Source organism: Penicillium cataractarum (assembly GCF_028827025.1).
Source record: "Penicillium cataractarum strain IBT 29864 chromosome Unknown utg000009l, whole genome shotgun sequence".
NCBI classification, from domain to species: domain Eukaryota; kingdom Fungi; phylum Ascomycota; class Eurotiomycetes; order Eurotiales; family Aspergillaceae; genus Penicillium; species Penicillium cataractarum.
In genome coordinates, this window is record NW_026622745.1 from 3,966,185 (window position 1) to 3,988,592 (window position 22,408).

A 22,408-nucleotide genomic window follows, 5' to 3' on the forward strand; every position below is an offset into this window, starting at 1 on the left:
CAAGGCCCAGACTATTGAGCCCCGCCATATCTGATTGCATGGCAGATGATCCCCTGCCGAGGGAACTGGACGGCCAGGTGCAGTACCTTTTTTGGGTTTCAGTTTCGATCAAGTCATTCTTTACTTTTGACTTCGGTGAGGGGAAGGAGGGGCATCGTGTTTATTGCCTATGTTGTCGTCAGTGGCTGACTCCTGCAGCTGTACTGCTCCCCGCGCCGAAAGGGCGGGCCGCCAGTAGGTCCTGGCGGGAAATGTAAATAAGCAAGTGATTGAATTCACCTTGATTATTGGAAGTTCGTGGCAGAGCTACTAATTAATTGAACAGCTCGATGGTATGCCCATGTCTGTGAAGACGTCGCGCTAGTGGGAATAGAGTGGAGTAAAAGGGTGGATGCGATGGCATGATGCGGAGAGGTCGGGGATTAAAGCAGGGCAGGATGGACGAAGATGACTGTATCGTCTTCACTGTGCATGATTGCATAATTAAAGGCTAGTTTTTTTTTCGGATATGCTCTGTTCTCTGTTTTATTCGTTGATAGGCAAGGGCTTACAGCAGTTGCCCTGTGCCTTGAACCTTACGGTGTGGTGTGGTGGTTGTCAGCCTGGTAAGTCTGGAGTGGATCGTCCCATAGATCGAAGCGTCATATACTCCAGTTCCCGACCGGAACTGCTGAGATTGTAAGGTCCCGGGCCAGGGCGAGATCGGTCCGAGTGTAACGTTCTAATCAGATCATCTGAATTCGAATGCTTCGTGATTTGAGCCTTTTATTTTTTTACCGAGTTACTGCTAAATAGATACTTTGTCGGGTTGATAGAGGAAAGCAGGAAAGTCAAGGGCAATGAGCCAATCAGGGGGGAGATCTGGCAAGGTTGGCTGAGAGTGCACGGACGCCGTTAGCTCGGACAATTGGAAAGGCTGAATCGTACTAGTTGACTAGTTATGTATACTTGATAGTCCCCTAGTCACTCATTGATGAGGAGATACCCCACCAGAGCTCTGGAAGCTCTGGCCTGATCCAAATATCCGAGTCGATTCGTTCATGAGTCGTTTAGAGTATACCGCATTCTCACGTAATAGTTAGAGAAGACGTATAATATAGCTATTAGATAGATAGATAGTTTAGTATTGTATTTCTAGTACCGTAGTACTACTATCTAGTGTATCTTCTATGAACACACCACTCATCATCACCGAATCCGGCGTCGCTCGGACATCTCGACTGCTGCGCTTCCCCAGCTGATGAACGGTGCAGCTTGCATGCAGGAGGTGCTCGTGCTCCGCTGGGATCAGTTAATCTTCGTTACTTTGACCCGTGGTACTTGCCCTTGTTCCCTGCTCTTTCCCTCCCCTCTTCCTTCCCCTCTTTACCTGGTGTCACCACTCAAAACCCCCGTCTTCCTGGCTTCTTCCTTCTTTCCCTCCCATCATCTTTCTCTTCATATCCCAGTCCTGCTCTGGGGTTCTACTTTCTAGTTCACTCCCACTCGAAAACAATCCACCTTCACGGTCCCTGTTCACAATTGATCGCTGATCATTATCCACTAATCATCGACCATGGCGTCGTCGGAGCCAACTGAGCCCCGCCGTGAGCGCAAACCCTCCGTCGGAGCTCCCATTGCAGATCTCCAGGGTCCCGTCGGTCCAGGTTTCAGTCGTCCTAAGCACAAGCGCACCTTCACCGGCTTCGGCCCGTCCGAGATCAAGAGTGTCGAAGCGAGTATTCCAGAGCCGCTGCGTGAGGCGTGAGTTTGGGGTTCTCTTTTCTGTTTTATGCATACCTGGGGTGCTGGATAAGCTGACCAGGTGTATATGCGATGGCGTAATAGATGGCGAAAGCATGTACGTTGGACCGAGCCTCCCTTGGATGGAATTGGATTAACCCTTGATACTGACTATTAAATAGTCTGCAGCCGAGTTCACTTCTAAAGATGAGTTCGAGGTTAGTACTTCATTGCTTGGAAGATAGCTGTTGGATGAGCTGACAGGGTTCCGTAGAGGGAATTCGTGCGCCACATCGAGACAACCCTCGCCCGCTCCCTGTACAATTGCGACGAGCTGTACGTACACCGATGATCCAGACAGGCTGCTCATGGCAATTGACTGACAACGAGGGATGCAGCGCGGCTTACTCCGGTACCGCACTGGCTTTCCGAGACCGATTGATCATCGAGTGGAATCGGACTCAGCAGCGCCAGACATTTACCGACCAGAAGCGAGTCTACTGTAGGTTTGACAAATCTTGGGTTGCTTTCTCGCCTTAACACAATTCCTAGATCTTTCGCTCGAATTCTTGATGGGCCGTGCTTTGGACAATGCGATGCTAAACGTCGGCATGAAAGACGTCGCGCGAGGTGGGTGATCAGAAACTCGCAACTGACAGCCATGAAAGGTCATTGACATTGTGTAGATGGTTTGGCCGATCTTGGCTTCCGAATTGAAGACGCCATCAGCCAAGAGCATGATGCCGCACTTGGAAACGGTGGTCTTGGTCGTCTGGCGGCCTGCTTCTTGGATAGCATGGCAACGCTAAACTATCCCGCCTGGGGATACGGTCTGCGGTACCGCTACGGAATCTTCAAGCAGGAGATTGTCAATGGATACCAGATGGAGATTCCGGACTACTGGCTTGACAATAATCCCTGGGAATTCCCTCGTCATGATATCACGGTGGACATTCAGTTCTATGGCCATGTGAGAAAGTACCAGGATGAGGATGGCAAGGTGTGCCATTCTTGGGAAGCCGGAGAGACTGTCCAAGCCGTCGCATACGATGTTCCCATTCCTGGATACCGCACCAAGACTACCAATAACCTCCGGTTGTGGTCTAGCAAGGCCAGCAGTGGCGAGTTTGACTTCCAGAAGTTCAATGCGGGTGATTATGAGAGTGCAGTTGCCGACCAACAGACTGCCGAGACCATCTCTGCAGTGCTGTATCCGAATGACAACTTGGAACGAGGCAAGGAGCTTCGTCTCAAGCAGCAGTACTTCTGGTGCGCTGCCTCTCTTTATGATATTGTGCGACGATTCAAGAAGACAAACAGGGCTTGGAGTGAGTTCCCTGACCAAGTCGCAATTCAACTGAACGATACCCATCCTACGCTTGCCATTGTCGAGTTGCAGCGTATCTTGATTGACGTCGAGGGCTTGGAGTGGGATGAGGCATGGCGTATTGTGATTGGAACTTTTGGCTACACCAATCATACTGTCCTCCCCGAGGCCTTGGAGAAGTGGTCTGTTCCTTTGATGCAGAACCTACTTCCTCGCCATTTGCAGATCATCTACGATATCAACCTCTTCTTCCTCCAGTCCGTGGAGAAGCGATTCCCCAATGACCGGGACATGCTCTCGCGAGTTTCAATCATTGAAGAATCGCACCCCAAGATGGTGCGCATGGCCCACATTGCCATCATTGGATCTCACAAGGTTAATGGTGTTGCTGAGCTGCATTCGGACCTCATCAAGACGACCATTTTCAAGGACTTTGTGGAGATCTATGGGCCCGATCGCTTCACCAATGTCACCAACGGAATCACGCCTCGACGTTGGCTGCACCAGGCAAACCCGGCGCTCTCTGCTTTGATTGCAGAGAAGCTTGGTGGATATGAGTTTTTGACCGACTTGACCCTGCTGGATAAGCTCGAGGCTTTTGTGGATGACAAGAAATTCCGACAGGAATGGGCACACATCAAGGCCAATAATAAGCTGCGGCTAGCCAGGCTCATTAAGGATGTGACTGGCTATTCTGTGAATCCGAACTCGCTGTTCGATGTTCAGGTGAAGCGTATCCACGAGTACAAGCGCCAGCAACTGAATATCTTTGGAGTGATTCACAGATACCTTAGTCTGAAGGCCATGACACCAGAAGAGCGGAAGAAGGTGGTACCGCGTGTGTCAATTTTCGGTGGCAAGGCGGCTCCTGGCTACTGGATGGCCAAGTCGATTATTTATCTCATCAACAGCGTTGCTGCCGTGGTGAACAAGGATGATGAAATTGGTGATCTCTTGAAGGTCATCTTCATCGAGGACTATAATGTCAGCAAGGCAGAAATTATTTGCCCAGCCTCTGATATCAGCGAGCATATCTCCACTGCTGGAACCGAGGCGAGTGGTACAAGCAACATGAAATTCGTGCTGAATGGAGGTTTGATTATCGGTACTTGTGACGGAGCTAACGTAAGTTGTGCAGATGTTCAGAAACCAGTGGATTCTTTTCGCTAATGTTTCACAGATTGAGATTACTCGTGAAATTGGCGAGCAAAACATCTTCCTCTTTGGCAACCTTGCGGAAGATGTGGAGGATCTTCGGCACCGACACTTCTACGGTGGCTTCCAGCTGGACCCGCAGCTGAAGCGTGTATTCGAAACCATCAAGGAGGGCACCTTTGGTGATCCCTCGTCGTTCAATTCGCTGATCTCTTCCATTGAAGAGCATGGCGATTACTATCTTGTCTCCGATGACTTCAACTCTTACATCGCTACTCATGAGATGGTAGACAAGGAGTTCCAGAATCAGGAAGAATGGCTTGCCAAGTCGATCACCAGTGTCGCACGCATGGGCTTCTTCTCTATGGATCGGGTGACTAACGAGTACGCCGATAGTATTTGGAATGTCGAGCCTCTTGATATTGCGGATGAGGCCTGACCTTACATCTGACTTGTGATTTGGTACTCTGATTGTGATTATTTTTACTCAATGTTCTTGTCTGTGCACTGTATCTTTTCTGCATTCAAGCCCTGATGGCATAATTCGTATATGTTTTTACTTAATTGGAATTAGCTGCACGTAGAAGGAAGCAGTTGAATTTTCTATATGTTTCATTCGATAAAGTTGCGTCTATATGCACATTGCAACACTGTTTTTAACACTATTTTCATCAACAACATTGCAGTCACTGGAAGGACATCCCCAAAAGACGTAGAGAATTGGGGCATGGGACATGAACATGGATATCTCAAACCGACACCGAGCCCCATGCCTGCATTAGAAAAATAACACTAAATGAGATAGATGAAAAGGCTTTCGATATCTTCAGATCGAAAAGCTCATTACTCATCAGAGAAAAGAAAGGAAATCCACTTGGCGTACTCAAGCAGTAGCCGTCTCATCCCTTTCCTGAATCGTCGCCTGGGGCTTATAGTCGGAGAACGTCTCCGGCCAAAGGAACATCTTCTCTTCCTTGGAGGGAGTAGCAACGGCCATCAAAGTCGGGACCTAGGGTATCTCAATTAGCACCAATCCACCCAGAAACATTCAACAAGGAAAGAGAATACGTACTGCCTCCTTCGAAGAAATCCGCCTCCACATATTAGCCCGTGGATTATACCGCACCGGCTTCCCCACACCACCAGTCTTACTCTGATCCTCGCGACTAATATTCTCAATCTCCCGCTTGATATCCAGGAAACTATCAAAGGGGATATAAGCAATCTTATGTTCCTGGCAATACTCCTCGAGACGAAGGCCTCGTCGAGCAAAGAGGACATCTGCTTCGCGGGCGGCCGCTAGATCGGAGACTCCGTCGCCGATGAAGATGATTAGGGGAATTTCGTCGGGGCGACATTCGGATTGTGCTTTTGCGCGCGCTTCGTTTACCGAGAGCGCTTTGTCGTGGCCTAGTTCTGTGTCGTGCCGCCAGATGGGTTTCCAGGAGGATCCGTCGGGTTTGATTATGGCGTCGTTGGCGACGATGTCGATTGCGGCGGCCTATGTTGTTAGTATATACACTTTTTTTTTTCACCATGAAGAAACATGTATGGGCTGGGTTGTAAAGACGTACCTCCTTCTCACCGAGGAATGTATCCAACACCCTCCGCAAAACAGGCTTCAGCCCGGCACTGATCACGTTGAAGGGGAATCCGTTTTTGATGCAGTATTGGTGGAATTCTCGGAACCCGGGGTCGATTTCGAGTGTCTTTTCCATGACTACGAAGCCGTCGTCGAAGGGGACGTGGAGGGATCCCCACATTTCTTCGGAGACTTCGCGGAAGGATCGCTCGCCGGATTTGATTTGTTCGTCGAGTTTGTTGCGGGCTTCTTCGCCGCAGCCGTAGTTGTCGAAGAGGATGTGGCCGGTGTCTTGCATGAAGATTGTGCCGTCGAAGTCTGTGGGGTTTGTTAGTATTGGTTATCTTGGTTATTGGAGGTGTTTGATTGGGAATTGCATGTTTAGGGTCTAGAGATAGTGGTGTAGATTGGGGGTATAGCTGGATTTAGATAGAATAGGACTACATACCAGAGAAGATAATGATCTTTCTCTTCTGCGGGACAGGTGTATGCTCAGCGGGCTTCATGTTGGAGTTTGTCATCCTGAATTGGCTGGAAGAAAGGCAAAAAAACCCACGACACAGGAGAAAGGATAAAAGGAGATACAGCGGAAAATATAAGAATCAAGGAAATCACGTTCGGTTAGACCCAAAGAATAAAGGACACTCTCGTGAAACTAGGAAATCGTGGCAAGCCTCATAACAGGATAAGCCAGCGTGATGACGTAGGGACAGAATACGATATCATAGTGGGTCGGTGCGGAGGATTATGAACTCCAGACATAAAGAGAACGTGCTTCGGAAAAGGTTTGATCGGTGCCACTGCCGAGGATGAAAGAGATGATTGGTTGAAAGACGTTAGTCAGAGAATTGGGCCCGGCCAGCCGAACGAACGTCTGCAAAGTTTGGATCCCGAAGCCGAGGAGGACTTGGGATTGGTTGCGCTTAGACTCGAGAGTGGAGCATGCTCGTCATTTTCCAGAATGTACTCGAGAACAATCGCTTCGCGTTATGAATACGGAGGAGTGTACTGGTACAAAATAGAATCGTCCTCTAGATTTAGATTGCTGTCAACTCTGCAACTCGTCGCTCCAGTTCCGGCACGGCCCGCAATTGTAACTCAAGTTCATCCTTCTCACTGTAGAATTGGGTTAGCACATAGTTGCTAGAGTTAAGGGATAGATGGGGTATCACATACTCTTCCAGCTTCATACGTCGCTCCCAATCGAGTCCTGTGAAGACATAGCCGCCCTGTCCGTCGAATTGCAGGATCTTCTTATGGTATTTCCAAAGACTGCGACGATGCGATACCGTCATCAACGTGGTTCCGAGCTTCTTGGCCGTCTCGTACATGACCTTCTCAATTTCTAGCGTTACCGAAGAGGTGCACTCGTCGAGGATGGCAAACTTGGGACGGTGGTAGAACAAGCGAGCCATGGCAATGCGCTGCTGTAGACCGCCGGACAATACATCACGCCATTCTTCCTCAGCGTCCCAGCCACCAGGACGGTCAACGACGGATGCGATTTCGACCACAGACAGGATTTCATGGAGATCAGCATCGGTAATGCCCTTGGCGCGCATCTCGCGCACGCCATCAGGGTAAATAACTTGCTGCCGCAATGTACCTCGAGACAGATACGGTCGTTGAGGGATGTAAAAGATGTCCTCAAACCGGGGTTTCTTAACAGTGCCTCCGTAAACTGGCCAGAGTCCACCTAGAATGCGGAAAAGAGAGGACTTGCCACATCCGTTCGGCCCAACAATGAGAAGGTGGTCACCGGGATGAACGGTGAACGACAACTTGCGAACCAGGACGTCACCGTTCGGCGAGACAATTGGAACGTCGGTGAATTCGATAGAGTCACTCTCCATGACCTCGCCACGACCAGAGAGGACGGCAGCGTTTTCTTCGGTCGACGCTGAAGACACTAACTTCTTCTCGAAACGCCCAGCAACCAGATCATCCATGACCTCGAGGAGCGATGAGACGCGGGAGGTGTATCCAGCCAGCTCGGAAATCTCCTTGTAGGAGAACATGAGACGACCAAAGGCATCAGACGATGACAACAGCATCCGTCGGTTTGTGACGAAGCCTAGTCCATATTAGCAGGTGTAACACATCGCGCAGAAGAGATAGACAACTCACTTTCGGTCCGGTCTCCCATGGTCTGAGTGACTTCCTGACCAGGGATCTTGAAGAAGACGGGCAAACTACAAAGACCCAAACCAAGCGCACCCCAGAAATACTTGATAACAAAGTCTTCCATGAATCCATGATACAAACGCCGGCGCAAAATGCGATTCACATGCTTGATTAGCGTGAAATAGCCCTTATCCAGGGTATCTTTCTCGGCCTCATGGCCATGATACAGCGCAACTTCTTCGCTATAGTCGATAAGTCTTGAGTGGAGGAATCGGAATTCACCTTCAAGTCGAGCTTCGTCTGCGACATATTTGCCAAATGGTGGCGTCAGCATGCGCATGACATTTGCTGACAGCTGCACCAGCAAACTCATAATGAACAATCCTTCTCCTCCGACATTCTTGGACAATGAGTAGTTGTAGATGCACATGTCGAGAATCGGCTTGGCGAGGTTCGAGTAGAGTTCCGCCAGGCTATCAGAGAAGCGCGACACGTCGACCGTGACAAGTTGATCGGGGTTCTTGATCCGGTCATCGAGCGCGGAGATGGCATAGAATGTCATATTAGATAGGTACTTGTCGTGAATATAGTCTGTTAATCGTTTCCGGTAGCTGAGGGAGAGCTTGCACTGGTGGTAGGAGAGCTAGACATGGGAACACCCAAGTTAACGAGAGGTTCTCCACGGTCGCATGTCGCGAAACCGGCCAACCACGAAAGATGAACGCCTTTTACGACTTACCATGGAGTTTGTAAATGTTGCTGGCACAGCTACAATCATCCACCATACAAGGCCTAACAAAAAGTCCTTGCCCTTTCCCCGCACTAGGCTGCTGACCAGCCGGCCGTCCAACTCGGCGACATACAAACTCAGCAGAGTCCGCAGCACGAGGAACACACTGTGGCTCACCAGGAGCCGTAGCTCCTTACTTCGCCATCCAGGGATCACAATCTTCAAGAGGCGAAGCAGGTGTTTGAAGAACTCCCGGTTGATCTCCACTCGCTTCTTCCGCGGTTGTTCCTCATCACCAAGCGAGCTGGTTCCGGGCCGGCGGCGCAGCTCTACATGCTGCGAGGCAGCTTTCTGTTCGGATATAGCATTATGGATTCGCTTGGCGAGTGCTGCGAAGAGGGCAAGGTAGACGGTGCGGGAGATGCCCGTTCGGTGTCGGAGGTAGAGGGAGGTGAGGCTGGAGAGGAGCTGCTTGACGGAGCGGTCGGGCGGCAGTAGTTTCGACTGTACAGCCATGGCGACACGATCGACTTGTCAATCAGCCAGAGTCGGGGCTGTACATGACCACTTGGAGATAGGGAGTGTGGTAGGGGTTTGCTGGTTGGAGAGGAGGAAGACGAGGAGATGGTCGCAAGACTGGGAATGACGGAATGGGTCCTTGACATGTGATACCCCAGGTTCCTGGGGAAATTCAGCCGAGGAAGAACAGGAGGATCCGCATCCACCAACCACCATGTCGACAATTTGGCCATCGCGATGAGAATTATCTGTGACATATACTCATTAAGACTAAAGATTTTTAGAATCCATCTTCATCTAGGCTGCGACTGAGATTTAAAGGACCCGGATTACCCCTTCACGGCCGCAATTCTGCCGGGCCATGTACTCCTCCAACCTCGAGAGAACATCGACACCATTCCATGACTCCTCGTTGTCCTGAACACTCAACAGTGGCACTCCCACCTGCTCAAGCGCAAATGATGCACCAACTGAGCCATAGCAGGCTGCCTTGATGACACTCCCGGTCTTCAAATACCCCACGGCATACGACCCCAGAAACGCATTTCCCGCTCCAGTAGGATCGACAATCTTCTCATTCGGCTTCTCTCCTGGCTTCGTTGAATAGAATGGATCGAGCCATGTGGACGAAATATTCCTGTTACTGATGAAACAGCCATTTTCACCAGCACGCACGATTACCGTGCCATTACCATCTGGACCGACTCCACGATTCAAACACTGCACTGCTAACTCCTCGATCTTTTTCTTGTCAATCACATCTGATTGCGGTTCAGAGAACAGTTTGGCCAGCTCTAGATGATTGGGAGAAAGGACATCTACCAAAGTTGCAGCTTCCAGGCATCCTTCGAGGTTCTCTGGCCGGCATGAAAGAGGAGCCGGTTCCCAAATTATCAGAGGCCGTTCATGGATGCCTGCCTCTGCCCGCAGGGCAAGAAGCGTAGATACTCGGACGTGGAGATCCTCGGGGCTAGCTAGATAATGGAATGACCTTGAAGCTAGAAGATTTGTGTGCTTCAAGCTGTTCTCTTGGACTGCGAGCACGGGAGTCGTATATTTGAAGTCCTTGGCTAGAGAGGAAATTAGCATGAGAAAACGGAGGGTGAAAGACATTACATACGCCCGAATGTAGTATCTTTGTACTCCAGCAAGCCTCTCGTTGATGGCACGTCCACTAATTCTCTGATGAACAATGTTGTTCTCCACCTTTCTAATTGTTGTTTCACTGGATTCGGGAAATCGTTTCCCACATTGATCACCCATCCTAACGTGGGATTAGATGGAGGAGGCAGAAATAACCGGGCACCAAGAGTTGCTATAGCCGTAGTCAGTCAATTATTTCTTATGCCAGGCGAAACTCAGTCGAAGGAGATTCACCATAAGTGCCAGAACCTCCAAGTATGTTAGTCAAGGGTGTTCGATTAGGAAATCGGATCTCGTCAAGAACCACCAAGCCTAGGCTGGCGAAGGAGATGTTGGCTGCTTGCATGGTGGGAAGCTCTCTGTCACATCGACATCGTGACTAGCTGTCGAATTTCTTATTCATGATACATGTTGGTACTTTGGGAATCAGACGTTTTCAAGAGGATTCAATTGAATTAGAATAGTTGCAAGTTCAGTGTCAAAATTGATGGTGGGGCACAACAAACGCCTCTCTTAGGCGGCGGTGAACTTGATTCTTGACTATCCATTTCAACCTCTCTTCCCTTCCTGTCTTCTTTTCCACTCGCAAAATATACCAATCTATTTCAGTGCGCAAACCGGAAATTCAATCGGCTGCTTCCTTGATCCTTAGTATCTCGGATATAATCATTCCGTTCTTGTTCAGACATCGCATTCCAGATCCTGTCCCGCCTCCGGTTTTGGAACACATAGTATGCTTTGGCCGCGACGAATAGCACGATTGCCAGGATATTGATCGCAATCAAATCAGTATTACCCCTTCGGTATTTGGGCTTATCATCTTCTCTGTAGATGAAGAAAGCAGCAACGTCTCCTGCTTGCACCGACATCTGTATAATCAGTTAGCACTTGGCCACTCATGTTTTCGCATGGGGGTCATTTACGTTGTAAAGTGCAGCTGCCACCGAGCGATTCCCGACGTTATTGGCATTCCTGGATACCCATGCGACCACGATGGCTATTTCTGTTGTTAGTATTTTGTGTTCGCACCAATGCTCGCATCTTGAACATACCGTGACAATATGGGTAGCTTAGCAATACTGTCACCACCGCGTACGTTCCCCAGGCATTGGACATAACATCAGGCCAGAATCGGAGTGTAAGCAAGCATGGAAGCGTCCATAGAGCCTGGAACATAGCAACCAATGACCACTGATTGAGACGACTTGATACCCAGGTGATCAAAAGTAGATTGCCGATATGGAACACATTCGCTGGAATCGTGAGTAGATTTGTGTTGAACTTGTTGAAACCGAGTGAGCGCAGAGTAAGCGTGATGTATGAGCTCGGAGGTGATTGAGGGATGTATGCAACCACTCCGATGAAATAAATCGGCCACATGTGGTAGTCTTTAATCGCACTCCAGAGTCTTTGAGGAGTTACGGCTTGCCGATTATGCATGTCGCCCTTGGACGGGTCATCGCGGAGGACACGATTAGCCACAATTGAGACTTCACGATCGGTGAACCATCCATTTGGTCTGAACCATGTTTTGGTTTGGACTGCCGATGCGGGCATCATAAAGAATGATGCTAGACCGATAGAGAGGGTAATTAATCCTTCGATGAGGAAGAGCCATCGCCAGCCTGCCCAGCCATGAACACCACTAAGGTGGAAGACGGCAAAGGCCAACAGAGATGTCACGATTGTTGTCACGGAGAGCGACGTCCAGAAAAAGCTAAGAGGTATTAGTAAAGACCAGGCAGGCACCAACAGATTTTGATCATACCTTAGACGAATTGGAAGCTCGCGAGAGGTATAGAAATAAGACAGCCACAGCACGATATCCGGAATGAAACCACCCTGAACGAAAGTTAGCGCATCAGAGAGGTCTCTCAATTTCATCAAGTCATCATACCTCCAAGATACCCAGCAAGCTACGTGTGAGGAAGAATGTCTTCCGGTCGGTCAGGGCACATTGTGAGATCGCAACTACCGACCATAGCACCATCTGAATGGGAATCCAGCGATCTGGTCCAATCTTCTTTGAGATGAGCTGCGATGGTAGCTCTGCGACAAGAAATGAGACTCGGAAGATGATGTTACCATAGTTGTAATCTGCACATCGTTAGTGTTGGCCCATGAAACCAGCCAACGAGGAATACTACAAGCTCATCCAATTTGGCATTGAGATGACCTCCTGAGACTTGAAAGTAGGAAGTTTTGACTTACCATTCGTGTTAAGCTTCAGATCGGCCAGGAAAGTATCGGAGACCGCCTGAACAAGGTTCCCTCGATCGACTTGGAGTGCGAAGAACATGACACACTGGAAACAGAGCAACAAGTGATGAGCAACTTAGGATGATGAAAAGATTCGGAGAATTGGTGTCATACAGCCCATAAGCAAATTCTCCAGTCGAGTTTGCGAACTAAGAGTCTTTCTTCCTCCTCAGTCCACGTCAGATCAGGATCAAACACATCCCGACATTCATATTGCGCTTTTTCGTATACCCCACGCCAGTATTCTGCAACCTCGGGGTCCAGAAAAGGGTTGTTCTTTTCGGTACTTTCCCCACGTGGTTCTAGGGTGCCATAATTCTTTGCGCGCTCTTTTGGATAAGTCTCGCTCAGAGTGACCACCGAAGTGGACTTTCCATCCGGTTTAACCATGGCTTTTCGATCCCGAGAGGTCGCCCAGTGGCTATCATGGGGTTTTTATATTTGCTCCGATAGACTTGTGAATACTGTAGGATATCCCTGCCATTTATATTCACTTTCCACCAACGAAGACAACTCCGCGGGGTGACATTCGACCATATGGCGATAGATTAATGGCCTAAGATGTGCTACATATGACATTGACAAGGCAGTCCTATTGTTTCAATAAGGGTCTGGCATTGCGTGCTCCGAAGCCAAAACAACAAATGCATCACCCCCGCACGGCTAACAGCTGAATTGCCGCGTGACGAAGATTAAGATTGTCAAGACATTGTTGCTTATTTTAAGATACCTAGAATTTAATCTCTCTTCTTCAATATACAAGTCCAGTATGAGCTTGTGTGGAAACCCCCTTCGATAAATAGAGATCTAAAGCAAGATAGCGTAGAGACGTTTACAGAGGTAAATAACCCCTAAACATCATGAAGTGATAAAACAAAAAAGCATATTCTAGCAAGCTTTCTCAGCGAGAATCTTGGCTAATAGGCAATTTAATGCCAAGTATGGTGAGATGGACTGGACAAATTGAAGCCTAAGATGACGCCATGGAATCTTATCTTGGCATTCATGGCGCTGGCCTTTATACGAGCCTGAGTCTTCTTCAAATTGCCAGTGTCTTTCCCGTCGCCATTCGATATGGTGGCTAACTTAAGTGGTGTTAGAAGCGCTTAGTTTACTCCAACGAGATCTTTTAGTGCGATGTATTCTAAGATGACCCGACCCATGCGTGCGCTTTAGGTTGAGCTAACCTATCAGAGTTATCCCCCAAAGTTGTCTCGTCAGATCACGGCCATGGAGACATTACCAAGTAACATTAATCGTTAACTGGATAATGTGTGCTCTGTTTTGTACACCTAGATGTGTTCATCCGTCTCTGGTCCGTTGACACCAACAGTCCGGCCGAATAGTCGGACCAAACGAGCGGAACTGCCGTAGCTATGAATACTAACAAATCTTGAAACCTATATAAAGGGAACCAGTACATGGAGTAGAACTAGGGATACAGAATTCAACAATCAATTCAATCTGAATAACTCGATCATGGTCTCCAGAATTACAAACAAGAATATCCTGCTTATCGGTGGCACATCCGGCATCGGCTTTGCGGTCGCCAAACAAGCTCTCGCCGACGGCGCAAATGTGACCATCACATCATCCTCTGAAGAACGAGTATCGAAATCTGTTGAGATTCTTCGTAATAGCAACCCAGACAAAGCCTCGAGAGTACGCAGCTATGTTGCCGATCTCTCCATAAAGGACAAATTAGAGTCAACCATTGAAGAGTTACTCAAATATGCCGCCGAAACCTCACCAATTGACCACATTGTCTTCACTGCTGGCAATGTCCCTCCGATGGTACCGCTGGCAGAGGCTTCTTTCAGCGATTTCGACGCCTACCTCACTGTTCGATTCTTTGGCGCGATGGCGGTCGGGAAATACGCGCCCAAGTACATGGTGTCGAGCAAGAGCTCGTCGATTACTTTGACTACGGGGACCCAAAGTAAAAAGCCGTCAATCTGGCTTGCGCCAGCTGTCGGAGGAGCCGTGGAAGGTCTGATGAAGGGGCTGGCTATTACGCTGGGGCCTATTCGTGTCAATGCCGTTTCACCTGGCTTCATCTTGACCGAACTCACGGACCGACTCCCCCAGGAAATGAAGGAAGGTGCAATCGAGAAGTACACTCAACAGTCTCTCACTAAAGATATTGGATATCCGGAAGACACGGCCGAGGCATACTTGTACCTGATGAAGGATTATTTTGTGACGGGGTCAACTGTGGCCACTAATGGAGGAGCTTGGCTAGTTTGAAGTGTATTTGGTGACTTGATTCTACAAAATATATGAAAGGAAATATATGTACATACCTACACTTCGATGGTCTTCCAAAATGCCGTGCTTTCGTGACCTTGAACCACCTTGGCAATGGGAGTAAGGTATGCCTCGGAATCTTCTTGGCTTTCTTGAAGTCGACGGACGTAATATTGGGCAACCTTGAGCCAGTGTGCCTTTTCGCGCTCGCTGGCGCCGAGGCCCTGCCAGACCCAAAGGGTTCTGCCAACGTCATATAGGAAGACATCGTTGCCGTCAAAGTCCGACCGGCTGATCCGACCGCCGTCTTTGACAAGATCGAAGGACAGTTGCCCAGAGGCATCGCTGAGACGGAAAAGCTTGCGCGGATGAGGAGTGTCATTAGCCTCAGCGGATCTCTTGGCAAATGACCCGGGCCGAGGGGCTTGGAATGTATGTTGTTGCACTTCCTTGCCTCCCAGTAGATCGACAATGATCTTTGAGCGGGATTCAAGTTGCGACAAAACTTCCACATCGATATGCTTTGCTAGAGTCATGTCATTCACCACCTGTGCTGCCTTAGCCTTCTCCATTGGGCTGCAGCTCTTGCCCTGCCAGACCCAGATCTTTTCACCCTTGTCCAAAACAAAGACGTCCTTTTCATCAAGGCTTTGCCATGTGGGTTCCACCTCGTAGACAATGATCGCACGGCCACCACCGGGGTCCTTGAAGATGCGGAGTAGTGTGAGAATCTCCCTCTGCTCCTCCGGCTCGACGTGGGTAAACCCGGAGCGCACACCACCAGACCGAATCTGGTAGTGACGGAATAAGGACAAGAACTCGTCGGAGGGCTGCGCTTGTGTCTCGCGATGTTGAGTGGCAGCGCCGTGCAAGAACTCATCCAGCTCGACAGTTTTGTAGGCGGCAGTCCCGGCTTCATCCTGTGTAGTCTTACTGCCCAACCAGAAGAAGATATCGTGGGCTAGTTTCTCCTCGCCTTGTTGCTTCCCGACCTTGTATGAGTGCAGCACAATGAAGCTGTCACCGTCGTAAAATTCGCCATATCGCTCTTTCGGCCAAGGAACAACCTCGAAGTTTTCGATTCGCCAGATGAAGAATCCCGCTTCTTGGCCGATCTGTCCATTGTTCCAAGCTGGTTCGGTCGCAGCGGAATTGTACTTGACACGGCGGTCGAGGTCAGACCCGATCAGCTCCACATTGCTGTCCTTGATGTCGTACTCTTTCAGGTGGACCAATCCTTCGTGGGGTGGCATTTTGATATCGAACGGGTGAAAATCGTTCCGGAGGACGTCGTTTCGGAGGAAGGAGGAGGAAGGTACGAGGGAGTGGAAGGATTGAGGATATCGATAGTTGTCGAAGTGTCAAAGCTGAAGGAGCTGAAGGTGGCTGAGAACAGTTACGTCGGTGGAGTGGGGCCGAAGGGCATTTGGTGAGTATCGGAAATGGGTTGCTGAGCTCATCTAGGTGCACCAATCGGATTTCAATGGGTCTAAATTACAGAGAGCTGGTAACTAGTTAGTTAACTTAGTTAACTATTCATTACATGTGCTACCTCTCTACCCCACTTCTAAAATACTCTGTCCCGGAAGGCGTACCGTATGTAGCAATCAATCATAAGTGGTCGAACCAAATATGGCTCCAAACCCTGGCTCCTTCCAAGAGCTTATCTATGAGATGTTCTTAAGTGGGGAACTATCTGTATACTGTATGTTACTGACCATAGAATCCCTTAGAGCCGCTTAGTAGATCTAGCGATCTGGCAAGATCATCTGCCCATTTTCCGCCTTCCTACGCCCCGGGTTGCCACTTCCCCTTATTCTTCCCGCATGTAGCGCAGCCTCTCGTGTATAGAGCCGGTCGAAATCAGTTTTACCACTCCACTCTTGCGATAGATCTTAGAAAGTAAATCCGAAGTGTGCGAGTCCTGATGGGATCAATTGTGAGCACCTTAGATCGCTTCCCTAAGTAGACTTCGTATCTTACAATACGGCTGAGACGCTTCTATGCCTGTATCTTACACGAAAGCGCCTATACTGTGCACACGCTGATTGTGCCGAGGCGCGATAAAGTCAAGCAAGTCCTCGAGGCAGAAGAGGGCTGATGGTTATGTTCAATTTGTTCAAGTCGAAGCCTTTGATTAACGCCTAGCGTCAGGAAGTTACAAAGGGTAAAATGTAATCCACCTTGCCTAGAGGCACGCCTTCCTTGCGCAAGATGCCATAGGCAGTAGATACATGAAAGAAGATGTTAGCCTGCATAATGCAAGCGTATGTAGTCCCAGACAGGGGTTGCATGTCCGCTCCTAGGGGCGCGGGATTGACAACCTCGCAGTGTTCGAGGATTAAGTCTTTGTCAACCGCGTCGAGGGCCTGAAGTACCTTGTCGATGCGAGCGTACATTTCTGCATATGTGTAGACAACATCGTTGCTCGTGTCGTCGGTTGGGAATGACTCGGCTGTTAGCTTGGCCAAAGCTAGCGATGTTTGCGTGGTTGCCGCGAACACTTGATAGCTGAGTGATTTCATATCATTGTGTAGTCGACAAGACGGAAGAATAGAAGCGTTGGGCTGCTCCTCGGCTTTGTGGAGAATATGCGAAAGTGTATTCAAAGCCCGCTTTGTCTGGAGAATAAAACCCTCATAAAGCGTATACACCATTCTGGCAATTGGCTTTGGAGCTATGAATATGAAGGTTGTGTTTAAGAAGGAATTTTACCTCTGAACAGGGGAGCCCGGTCGGTTATATAGCTTACACTCATCCCTAAGAAGGTAGATACAACCGTGCGCCGCACGAGAGTAAATACATAAGCGCTAGCGTTGAGACTGGAAAAGTCTAGGTCCACAGGCCCTAATTGAGTCCAGTCATTTGAGGCCGAGCGCCGCCCCCACGCCTGCGCAAAGATGAAAAATTAAAAGGCTCTACAAAGAACCGAAAGTGATATTTCCTGGGAGTCTGTACCCCGACAAATATCCTTGAATATTTCTTCCGAAAGAACTCTTCTTACGTACCAAGGGAATTATGAAGGAGCCCGAGGGATGGTCCACTAGATTGAGAGGGGCTTGTAGATTGCAGATAAGGCGTTAGGGCCACCATAATAGCGAAGTGTTTTGAGTATGATCCGAGTTGTATTCCCATGTTTCATTTCTACATTAATGTCATAGTGGCCCATCTCTGAAATCAAATACTTCAGAATTTCCTGTCAGCTTATTAGAAGAGCCAAATTCGGTTTAAAGATATAAGCGGGTAAATTTAGCACATCGTCAGAACTACATAAATTCCGAGTAATTTAATAGGACATTACGGTATTATAACGATGACCTATCGACCTGGGTATAGCCATTGCCATCGTGGTTCTGCCGAATTACCGAGAGGCAGCCAGAAGTGGGAGAAGTATATTTCGGATTTGTTTTCTAGGAATTGTCCAAAAAGAGAGGTCGAACTATGTATTCACTGTAATATGCAAATAGAACCCCCTTTTTCCTTTCAAAGGTCTCATAAATCTTATTAAGAAGAGAAGATCAAAGCCGAAATATCGAGTACATGAATCAATGAATTTCTAGATCCAGTTTTGCCGTCGAATAGATCGTTAATTTATCATGGGAATGACAACAACTCGGACTGTACCTTGGGCGACATCTGTGTTACCTCTACTAACAAGAAAATCAGATGTTGATTCCATCGTCCCGTCCAGGTAATTCCAGTCAGGGCCAAAAAGGTACCAACGAATCAGGATGCCCTTTGGTTCGAAAAAAGAACCGTTCCATTGCGATATGTGGCATGCGAGGAATTCAGAAGGGCGACGGCCAGACCGCCTTCCGCGTCTCGTATGTGCTGCTTTTTGCGATCCTCTCGGGGGAGGAAATGCGGGGCCTGCGCCATGAATGCCGACAATTGCACCTCCTACAGCAAGTATCTTCGGACCGTAACCGATAGCAGTGATGCTCTGTGACTTTAGGAAGAGAGTCTTAAGACGAGTTATTTCCGTGAATTGCTGCTAATCGTCCTGCGAAATGTTCCATAGGCGAAGTTCTGCAGGATAAGCGAAGCCTGAACCGTAGCTACTGGCGCTCGAGGGCACCTGCAAGTCGCGATTTAGTAGTGAGATCATAGCGAGGCTGAGCTCGGTCGGTGTTGGCAGCCGAAAAAATAGCCTCCCGTGCACCTCATCGGATAGATCCGCGGTCGTTGAGATCATTGCGCCATTCGGTAGAACTGAGTAAGAATGCATCTAGAATACAAAAACAACGAGAAGGAAAACTTTAGGCTTGAGGATGGCTCCTTAGCGGCAAGGAAAACTTCCAATCCTGAGTACGGTATCCTATTTTATCGGGCACCAGGGATTGCGCCAGCATTGGTAAAGTTGCCGATGCACGATGATCATTCAGTAGCGAGTCTTTCGGACGCGATATAGGCTCTACGAGTAGAACGTTACCCCGTTCGGATTAACAGGCGCTCTAGCAACGTTCTAGAGATATATCAACCAGACTCTGCGAGAGTACTTAGATAACTTTGTATCAGCATACGTTAACGACATGATTATCTACACTAACGGAACGCTAGCTAATCACTGCCGAAAGGTTAGCGATGTTGTCGGAGTTGAGCAGTGTGCATAAAATGGTGGTAGTGCACATAAGAAATGTATGTATAAACAGGATTCAATGTTGTGTATAAGGACACGATTATGAATATAGAGGTCATGCGTACTTCTAGATATAGAAGTACCACGATTGTGGAAGAGAAACAGTGATCAAAAGAGAAGATCAAAAGGGATGTTAAACTTGATTCAATTTGACTAGGAAACATGATAAAAGATCACATGAAACATCAGGAATATTAGAAGTAACCATGGAGTGTTATATAGTCTCCTGCCTAGGTAGGCAATTCAATGCGAGATCGTTGAGGATCAATCTGATAGATCTTATAGAGAAGATCTAGAAGCAGTGAGGGGTTAGTGGGTCTTTCGTCACATGACCCTATAACATCCATATGTTGACATATAGTAATAGCCTTCTATGGCGTACTTTATATATCTCTAGGTATTCTTATACTAGAAAGCGATGTGGAAGGCGATGGATTCATTAAATATTTTTCAGATCATGTGTCCCGCGGAAATCTCGATCAATTTTCACCCTAGCTTAAGATCATCAAATAGGCTTCTAAAATAACTTATGCCTAGAAGGGTTTCTTCCACGGAAACAGACAATAGAATTTGAACTGACAATATCGTGAAAATTATTCCAGTTCATTACGCAAGAGGATGAAACGCCTTATCATAAACCATATAAGCTAAGAAATGACGTATACAGTCAGAATGCAAGGACACGAGGCTCAGTCATTTACGACTGATCGTTTACCTTTTAGCTGTTTACAATTGATTATTAGCCTAGAAGGATCGGTACATTTACAGGTGACGTTAGAGCCTGGATTTCAATGGAACAAAAAATGAAGTTGCTAAAACTATAAGAACCTCAGGGAATAGACCCATCCTTAAACCAATATTTTATTTTGTTTAGAAACTCGCCACTTATACAAGCTGCTCCTTTGACATTAACAAGAAAATATGTCTCTTTTGAAAGATGATCTCTTACCTTCCAAGGCATATAATTGTCTCCCATACATACTTGAAAATTCTCATGTCCCAGAAGATAACCATGAAGATATCATAGATCTCCTATCCCTCTTCACCGAACACAAAGTGCCACAGAACTTCAGTATAAAACTCGTACACAAACATTTCGATACTGAAGCCGACCAGATCGTGGTATCAAGGGATATTGCAGTTCCAACCCAAGGTGCTATCTCAATCACGGGCCCAATGACACCAAAAAAAACGCCGACTCTCCGCGGCCTTAGCTACTTTGTTAGCGGGGATGGGACATTCCAGCCCTTTAAATACACGGTTGGCTCGTGTCCCAACCTGCGCCAACACGATGACTTTTTGAAGGAATTTTCCCGCGTTATAGTGGAGCGTGGCTTGCAGAAAAAAACTAGGCTTGATGATCGCAGATGTGAGCAATCGCGGAAGTGGTCGGAATTTGAAGTCCCTAAGAAGCGCGGTACAATTATGATCCCTCAAGACGTCGGCGGTCTTGAGGGGTTTGATTTCGGAACACATGTGCCCACGGAGTGGAACCCTGTTGGCGACAATAAACTTTGTATCTGGTGCTATGGTCATACTAATCCACCAGAGACAAATGACTGGTTCTTGGCAGGGAAGAAATTGGTGGTTGGATCTCCACTTCAGCTTATCGTCAGTACGGCTATCAGCAAACTATAATGCAGACATCGATCGGGTCTCTGGCAGAATCCCGACTAGTTGATTGTTAATTTGGATTTTTTATCACATAATTTATTGTTTTACGCTCCGGCGTGGGGAAATGCTGATTTGACGTGGGCGTCATGGTGATGTAGGGAATATTCAGTTCCATTTCGTACCTTTCGTACATATCTTGTAATATTACACCTCACCGTACTATACCATACAAGATATGATTTCAATTATCCTTCACTCGGTATAGCCCCCTCAATAAATGATTTGTGGGGACGGAAAGAGTGTGTCAGAGTGTTCTTGTTGCACCGGTTTCGCAACAAACTGTATCACGCCCACTGCCACCGAGCCGAGGTTACATACTTGGTCTGGAAAGAACATCGATTTTTTGGGGACATCCTTTGGGGCTTGAAAGCATAGTAAAGATGTTCAAGATCCACCTCATTTGCCAAGTTAACTCCTTTCTTCTCTTCATCCAAAGCCCTGCTCATGAAGCAAACCCCGGCCCTGTCACCGGGGTGAGGGCATGGATTTACAAGGCCGTCCGAGATATGAAGCTCAAATGGAATGTTTAAATTCCGGAAAACCTCCCATTTCAAGACATGACCACTGCTGTTCTATTCCTTCACGATGGAGGGTGGATAGTTGAAAACCGGGCCGAGTACTGCCGACTGCTTTCTAGCGGGTTTCTTGCTTGGAAAAACTATATTATCATGTTGTCTCTATATTATCATGTTGTCTATAATATCTGTGGGATATTTATGCGGTCTAGGTCGTGGTATAGGAATTCCACCAATATTAGGTAGGCACGTGGGGTAATTGTTCCTGGACAATCTACTGTAGCTCAATCTCGGACTGTCCTTCGCATTTAAATTGAAGAGCTCCGGAATTATACGCCCAAGATATACTGGAATTTCTAGCCCTGGGATTTTACGCCAGAAGGGAAAGTGAGCTATCTCAGCACCACCGTCTCTGTAACTCAAGGTTCCCCCAATAGTGGGCCGAGTCAAATGGGGCTTTTGACTGCTCGGTTGAGATGACCTGGCCCGCTCCGGTGATCAAGAAAACGCGGGGAGAGATAGCAATAGATTAGTCCAATGAGGATTACCTGTATAGGGAGGCTAAGATAAAGTGTGCAAATGGCAATTGATCAATTCAATAGACGAAGTTGATATGCTTCAATAACCGCACTGAGCCGGGTCGATGGGCTCATTGGGCTGAGTCAACCCCACGACATTTTATAGTTTTTGGTCAACCTAAAAAGTATAACCCGTCTTGATAAGCGCTCAAGAACAGAGGAGTCTTCCGCGTTTTAAAAGATAGCCAGACCTC

The 22,408-nt window shown here is 48.0% G+C and overlaps 9 protein-coding genes across 9 annotated transcripts; 3 read left to right on the forward strand and 6 right to left on the reverse strand.

The window, feature by feature from the left end:
• Nucleotides 1–1,555: 1,555 nt before the first annotated feature.
• glpV (glycogen phosphorylase) lies at nucleotides 1,556–4,643 on the forward strand (the record flags this gene model as incomplete). Its single annotated transcript, XM_056704956.1, has 8 exons — nucleotides 1,556–1,743; nucleotides 1,828–1,840; nucleotides 1,905–1,940; nucleotides 1,997–2,058; nucleotides 2,121–2,224; nucleotides 2,275–2,352; nucleotides 2,409–4,174; nucleotides 4,230–4,643. 8 exons carry the CDS (start codon nucleotides 1,556–1,558, stop codon nucleotides 4,641–4,643), a joined length of 2,661 nt encoding a protein of 886 aa, XP_056550916.1.
• A 444-nt stretch (nucleotides 4,644–5,087) lies between these two features.
• Nucleotides 5,088–6,292, reverse strand: N7496_012044 (uncharacterized protein; the record flags this gene model as incomplete). The annotated part of the gene is made up of 4 exons (XM_056704957.1): nucleotides 5,088–5,213; nucleotides 5,277–5,705; nucleotides 5,779–6,104; nucleotides 6,235–6,292. 4 exons carry the CDS (start codon nucleotides 6,290–6,292, stop codon nucleotides 5,088–5,090), a joined length of 939 nt encoding a protein of 312 aa, XP_056550917.1.
• Nucleotides 6,293–6,823: 531 nt separating this feature from the next.
• N7496_012045 (ATP-binding cassette long-chain fatty acid transporter PXA2) lies at nucleotides 6,824–9,156 on the reverse strand (the record flags this gene model as incomplete). The annotated part of the gene is made up of 4 exons (XM_056704958.1): nucleotides 6,824–6,902; nucleotides 6,963–7,860; nucleotides 7,914–8,553; nucleotides 8,650–9,156. 4 exons carry the CDS (start codon nucleotides 9,154–9,156, stop codon nucleotides 6,824–6,826), a joined length of 2,124 nt encoding a protein of 707 aa, XP_056550918.1.
• Nucleotides 9,157–9,474: 318 nt separating this feature from the next.
• N7496_012046 (uncharacterized protein) lies at nucleotides 9,475–10,648 on the reverse strand (the record flags this gene model as incomplete). Its single annotated transcript, XM_056704959.1, has 2 exons — nucleotides 9,475–10,229; nucleotides 10,537–10,648. 2 exons carry the CDS (start codon nucleotides 10,646–10,648, stop codon nucleotides 9,475–9,477), a joined length of 867 nt encoding a protein of 288 aa, XP_056550919.1.
• Nucleotides 10,649–10,907: 259 nt separating this feature from the next.
• N7496_012047 (uncharacterized protein) lies at nucleotides 10,908–12,951 on the reverse strand (the record flags this gene model as incomplete). Its single annotated transcript, XM_056704960.1, has 7 exons — nucleotides 10,908–11,171; nucleotides 11,226–11,299; nucleotides 11,355–12,019; nucleotides 12,071–12,144; nucleotides 12,200–12,399; nucleotides 12,514–12,607; nucleotides 12,676–12,951. 7 exons carry the CDS (start codon nucleotides 12,949–12,951, stop codon nucleotides 10,908–10,910), a joined length of 1,647 nt encoding a protein of 548 aa, XP_056550920.1.
• A 1,089-nt stretch (nucleotides 12,952–14,040) lies between these two features.
• On the forward strand, nucleotides 14,041–14,808 carry N7496_012048 (SDR family NAD(P)-dependent oxidoreductase; the record flags this gene model as incomplete). The annotated part of the gene is made up of 1 exon (XM_056704961.1): nucleotides 14,041–14,808. The coding sequence occupies one exon, from the start codon at nucleotides 14,041–14,043 to the stop codon at nucleotides 14,806–14,808; it is 768 nt and encodes a 255-aa protein (XP_056550921.1).
• A 56-nt stretch (nucleotides 14,809–14,864) lies between these two features.
• N7496_012049 (gelsolin family protein) lies at nucleotides 14,865–16,061 on the reverse strand (the record flags this gene model as incomplete). The annotated part of the gene is made up of 1 exon (XM_056704962.1): nucleotides 14,865–16,061. The coding sequence occupies one exon, from the start codon at nucleotides 16,059–16,061 to the stop codon at nucleotides 14,865–14,867; it is 1,197 nt and encodes a 398-aa protein (XP_056550922.1).
• An 897-nt stretch (nucleotides 16,062–16,958) lies between these two features.
• On the reverse strand, nucleotides 16,959–17,465 carry N7496_012050 (DUF1993 domain-containing protein; the record flags this gene model as incomplete). Its single annotated transcript, XM_056704963.1, has 1 exon — nucleotides 16,959–17,465. The coding sequence occupies one exon, from the start codon at nucleotides 17,463–17,465 to the stop codon at nucleotides 16,959–16,961; it is 507 nt and encodes a 168-aa protein (XP_056550923.1).
• Nucleotides 17,466–20,368: 2,903 nt separating this feature from the next.
• On the forward strand, nucleotides 20,369–21,085 carry N7496_012051 (uncharacterized protein; the record flags this gene model as incomplete). The annotated part of the gene is made up of 1 exon (XM_056704964.1): nucleotides 20,369–21,085. The coding sequence occupies one exon, from the start codon at nucleotides 20,369–20,371 to the stop codon at nucleotides 21,083–21,085; it is 717 nt and encodes a 238-aa protein (XP_056550924.1).
• Between the last annotated feature and the right edge of the window lie 1,323 nt (nucleotides 21,086–22,408).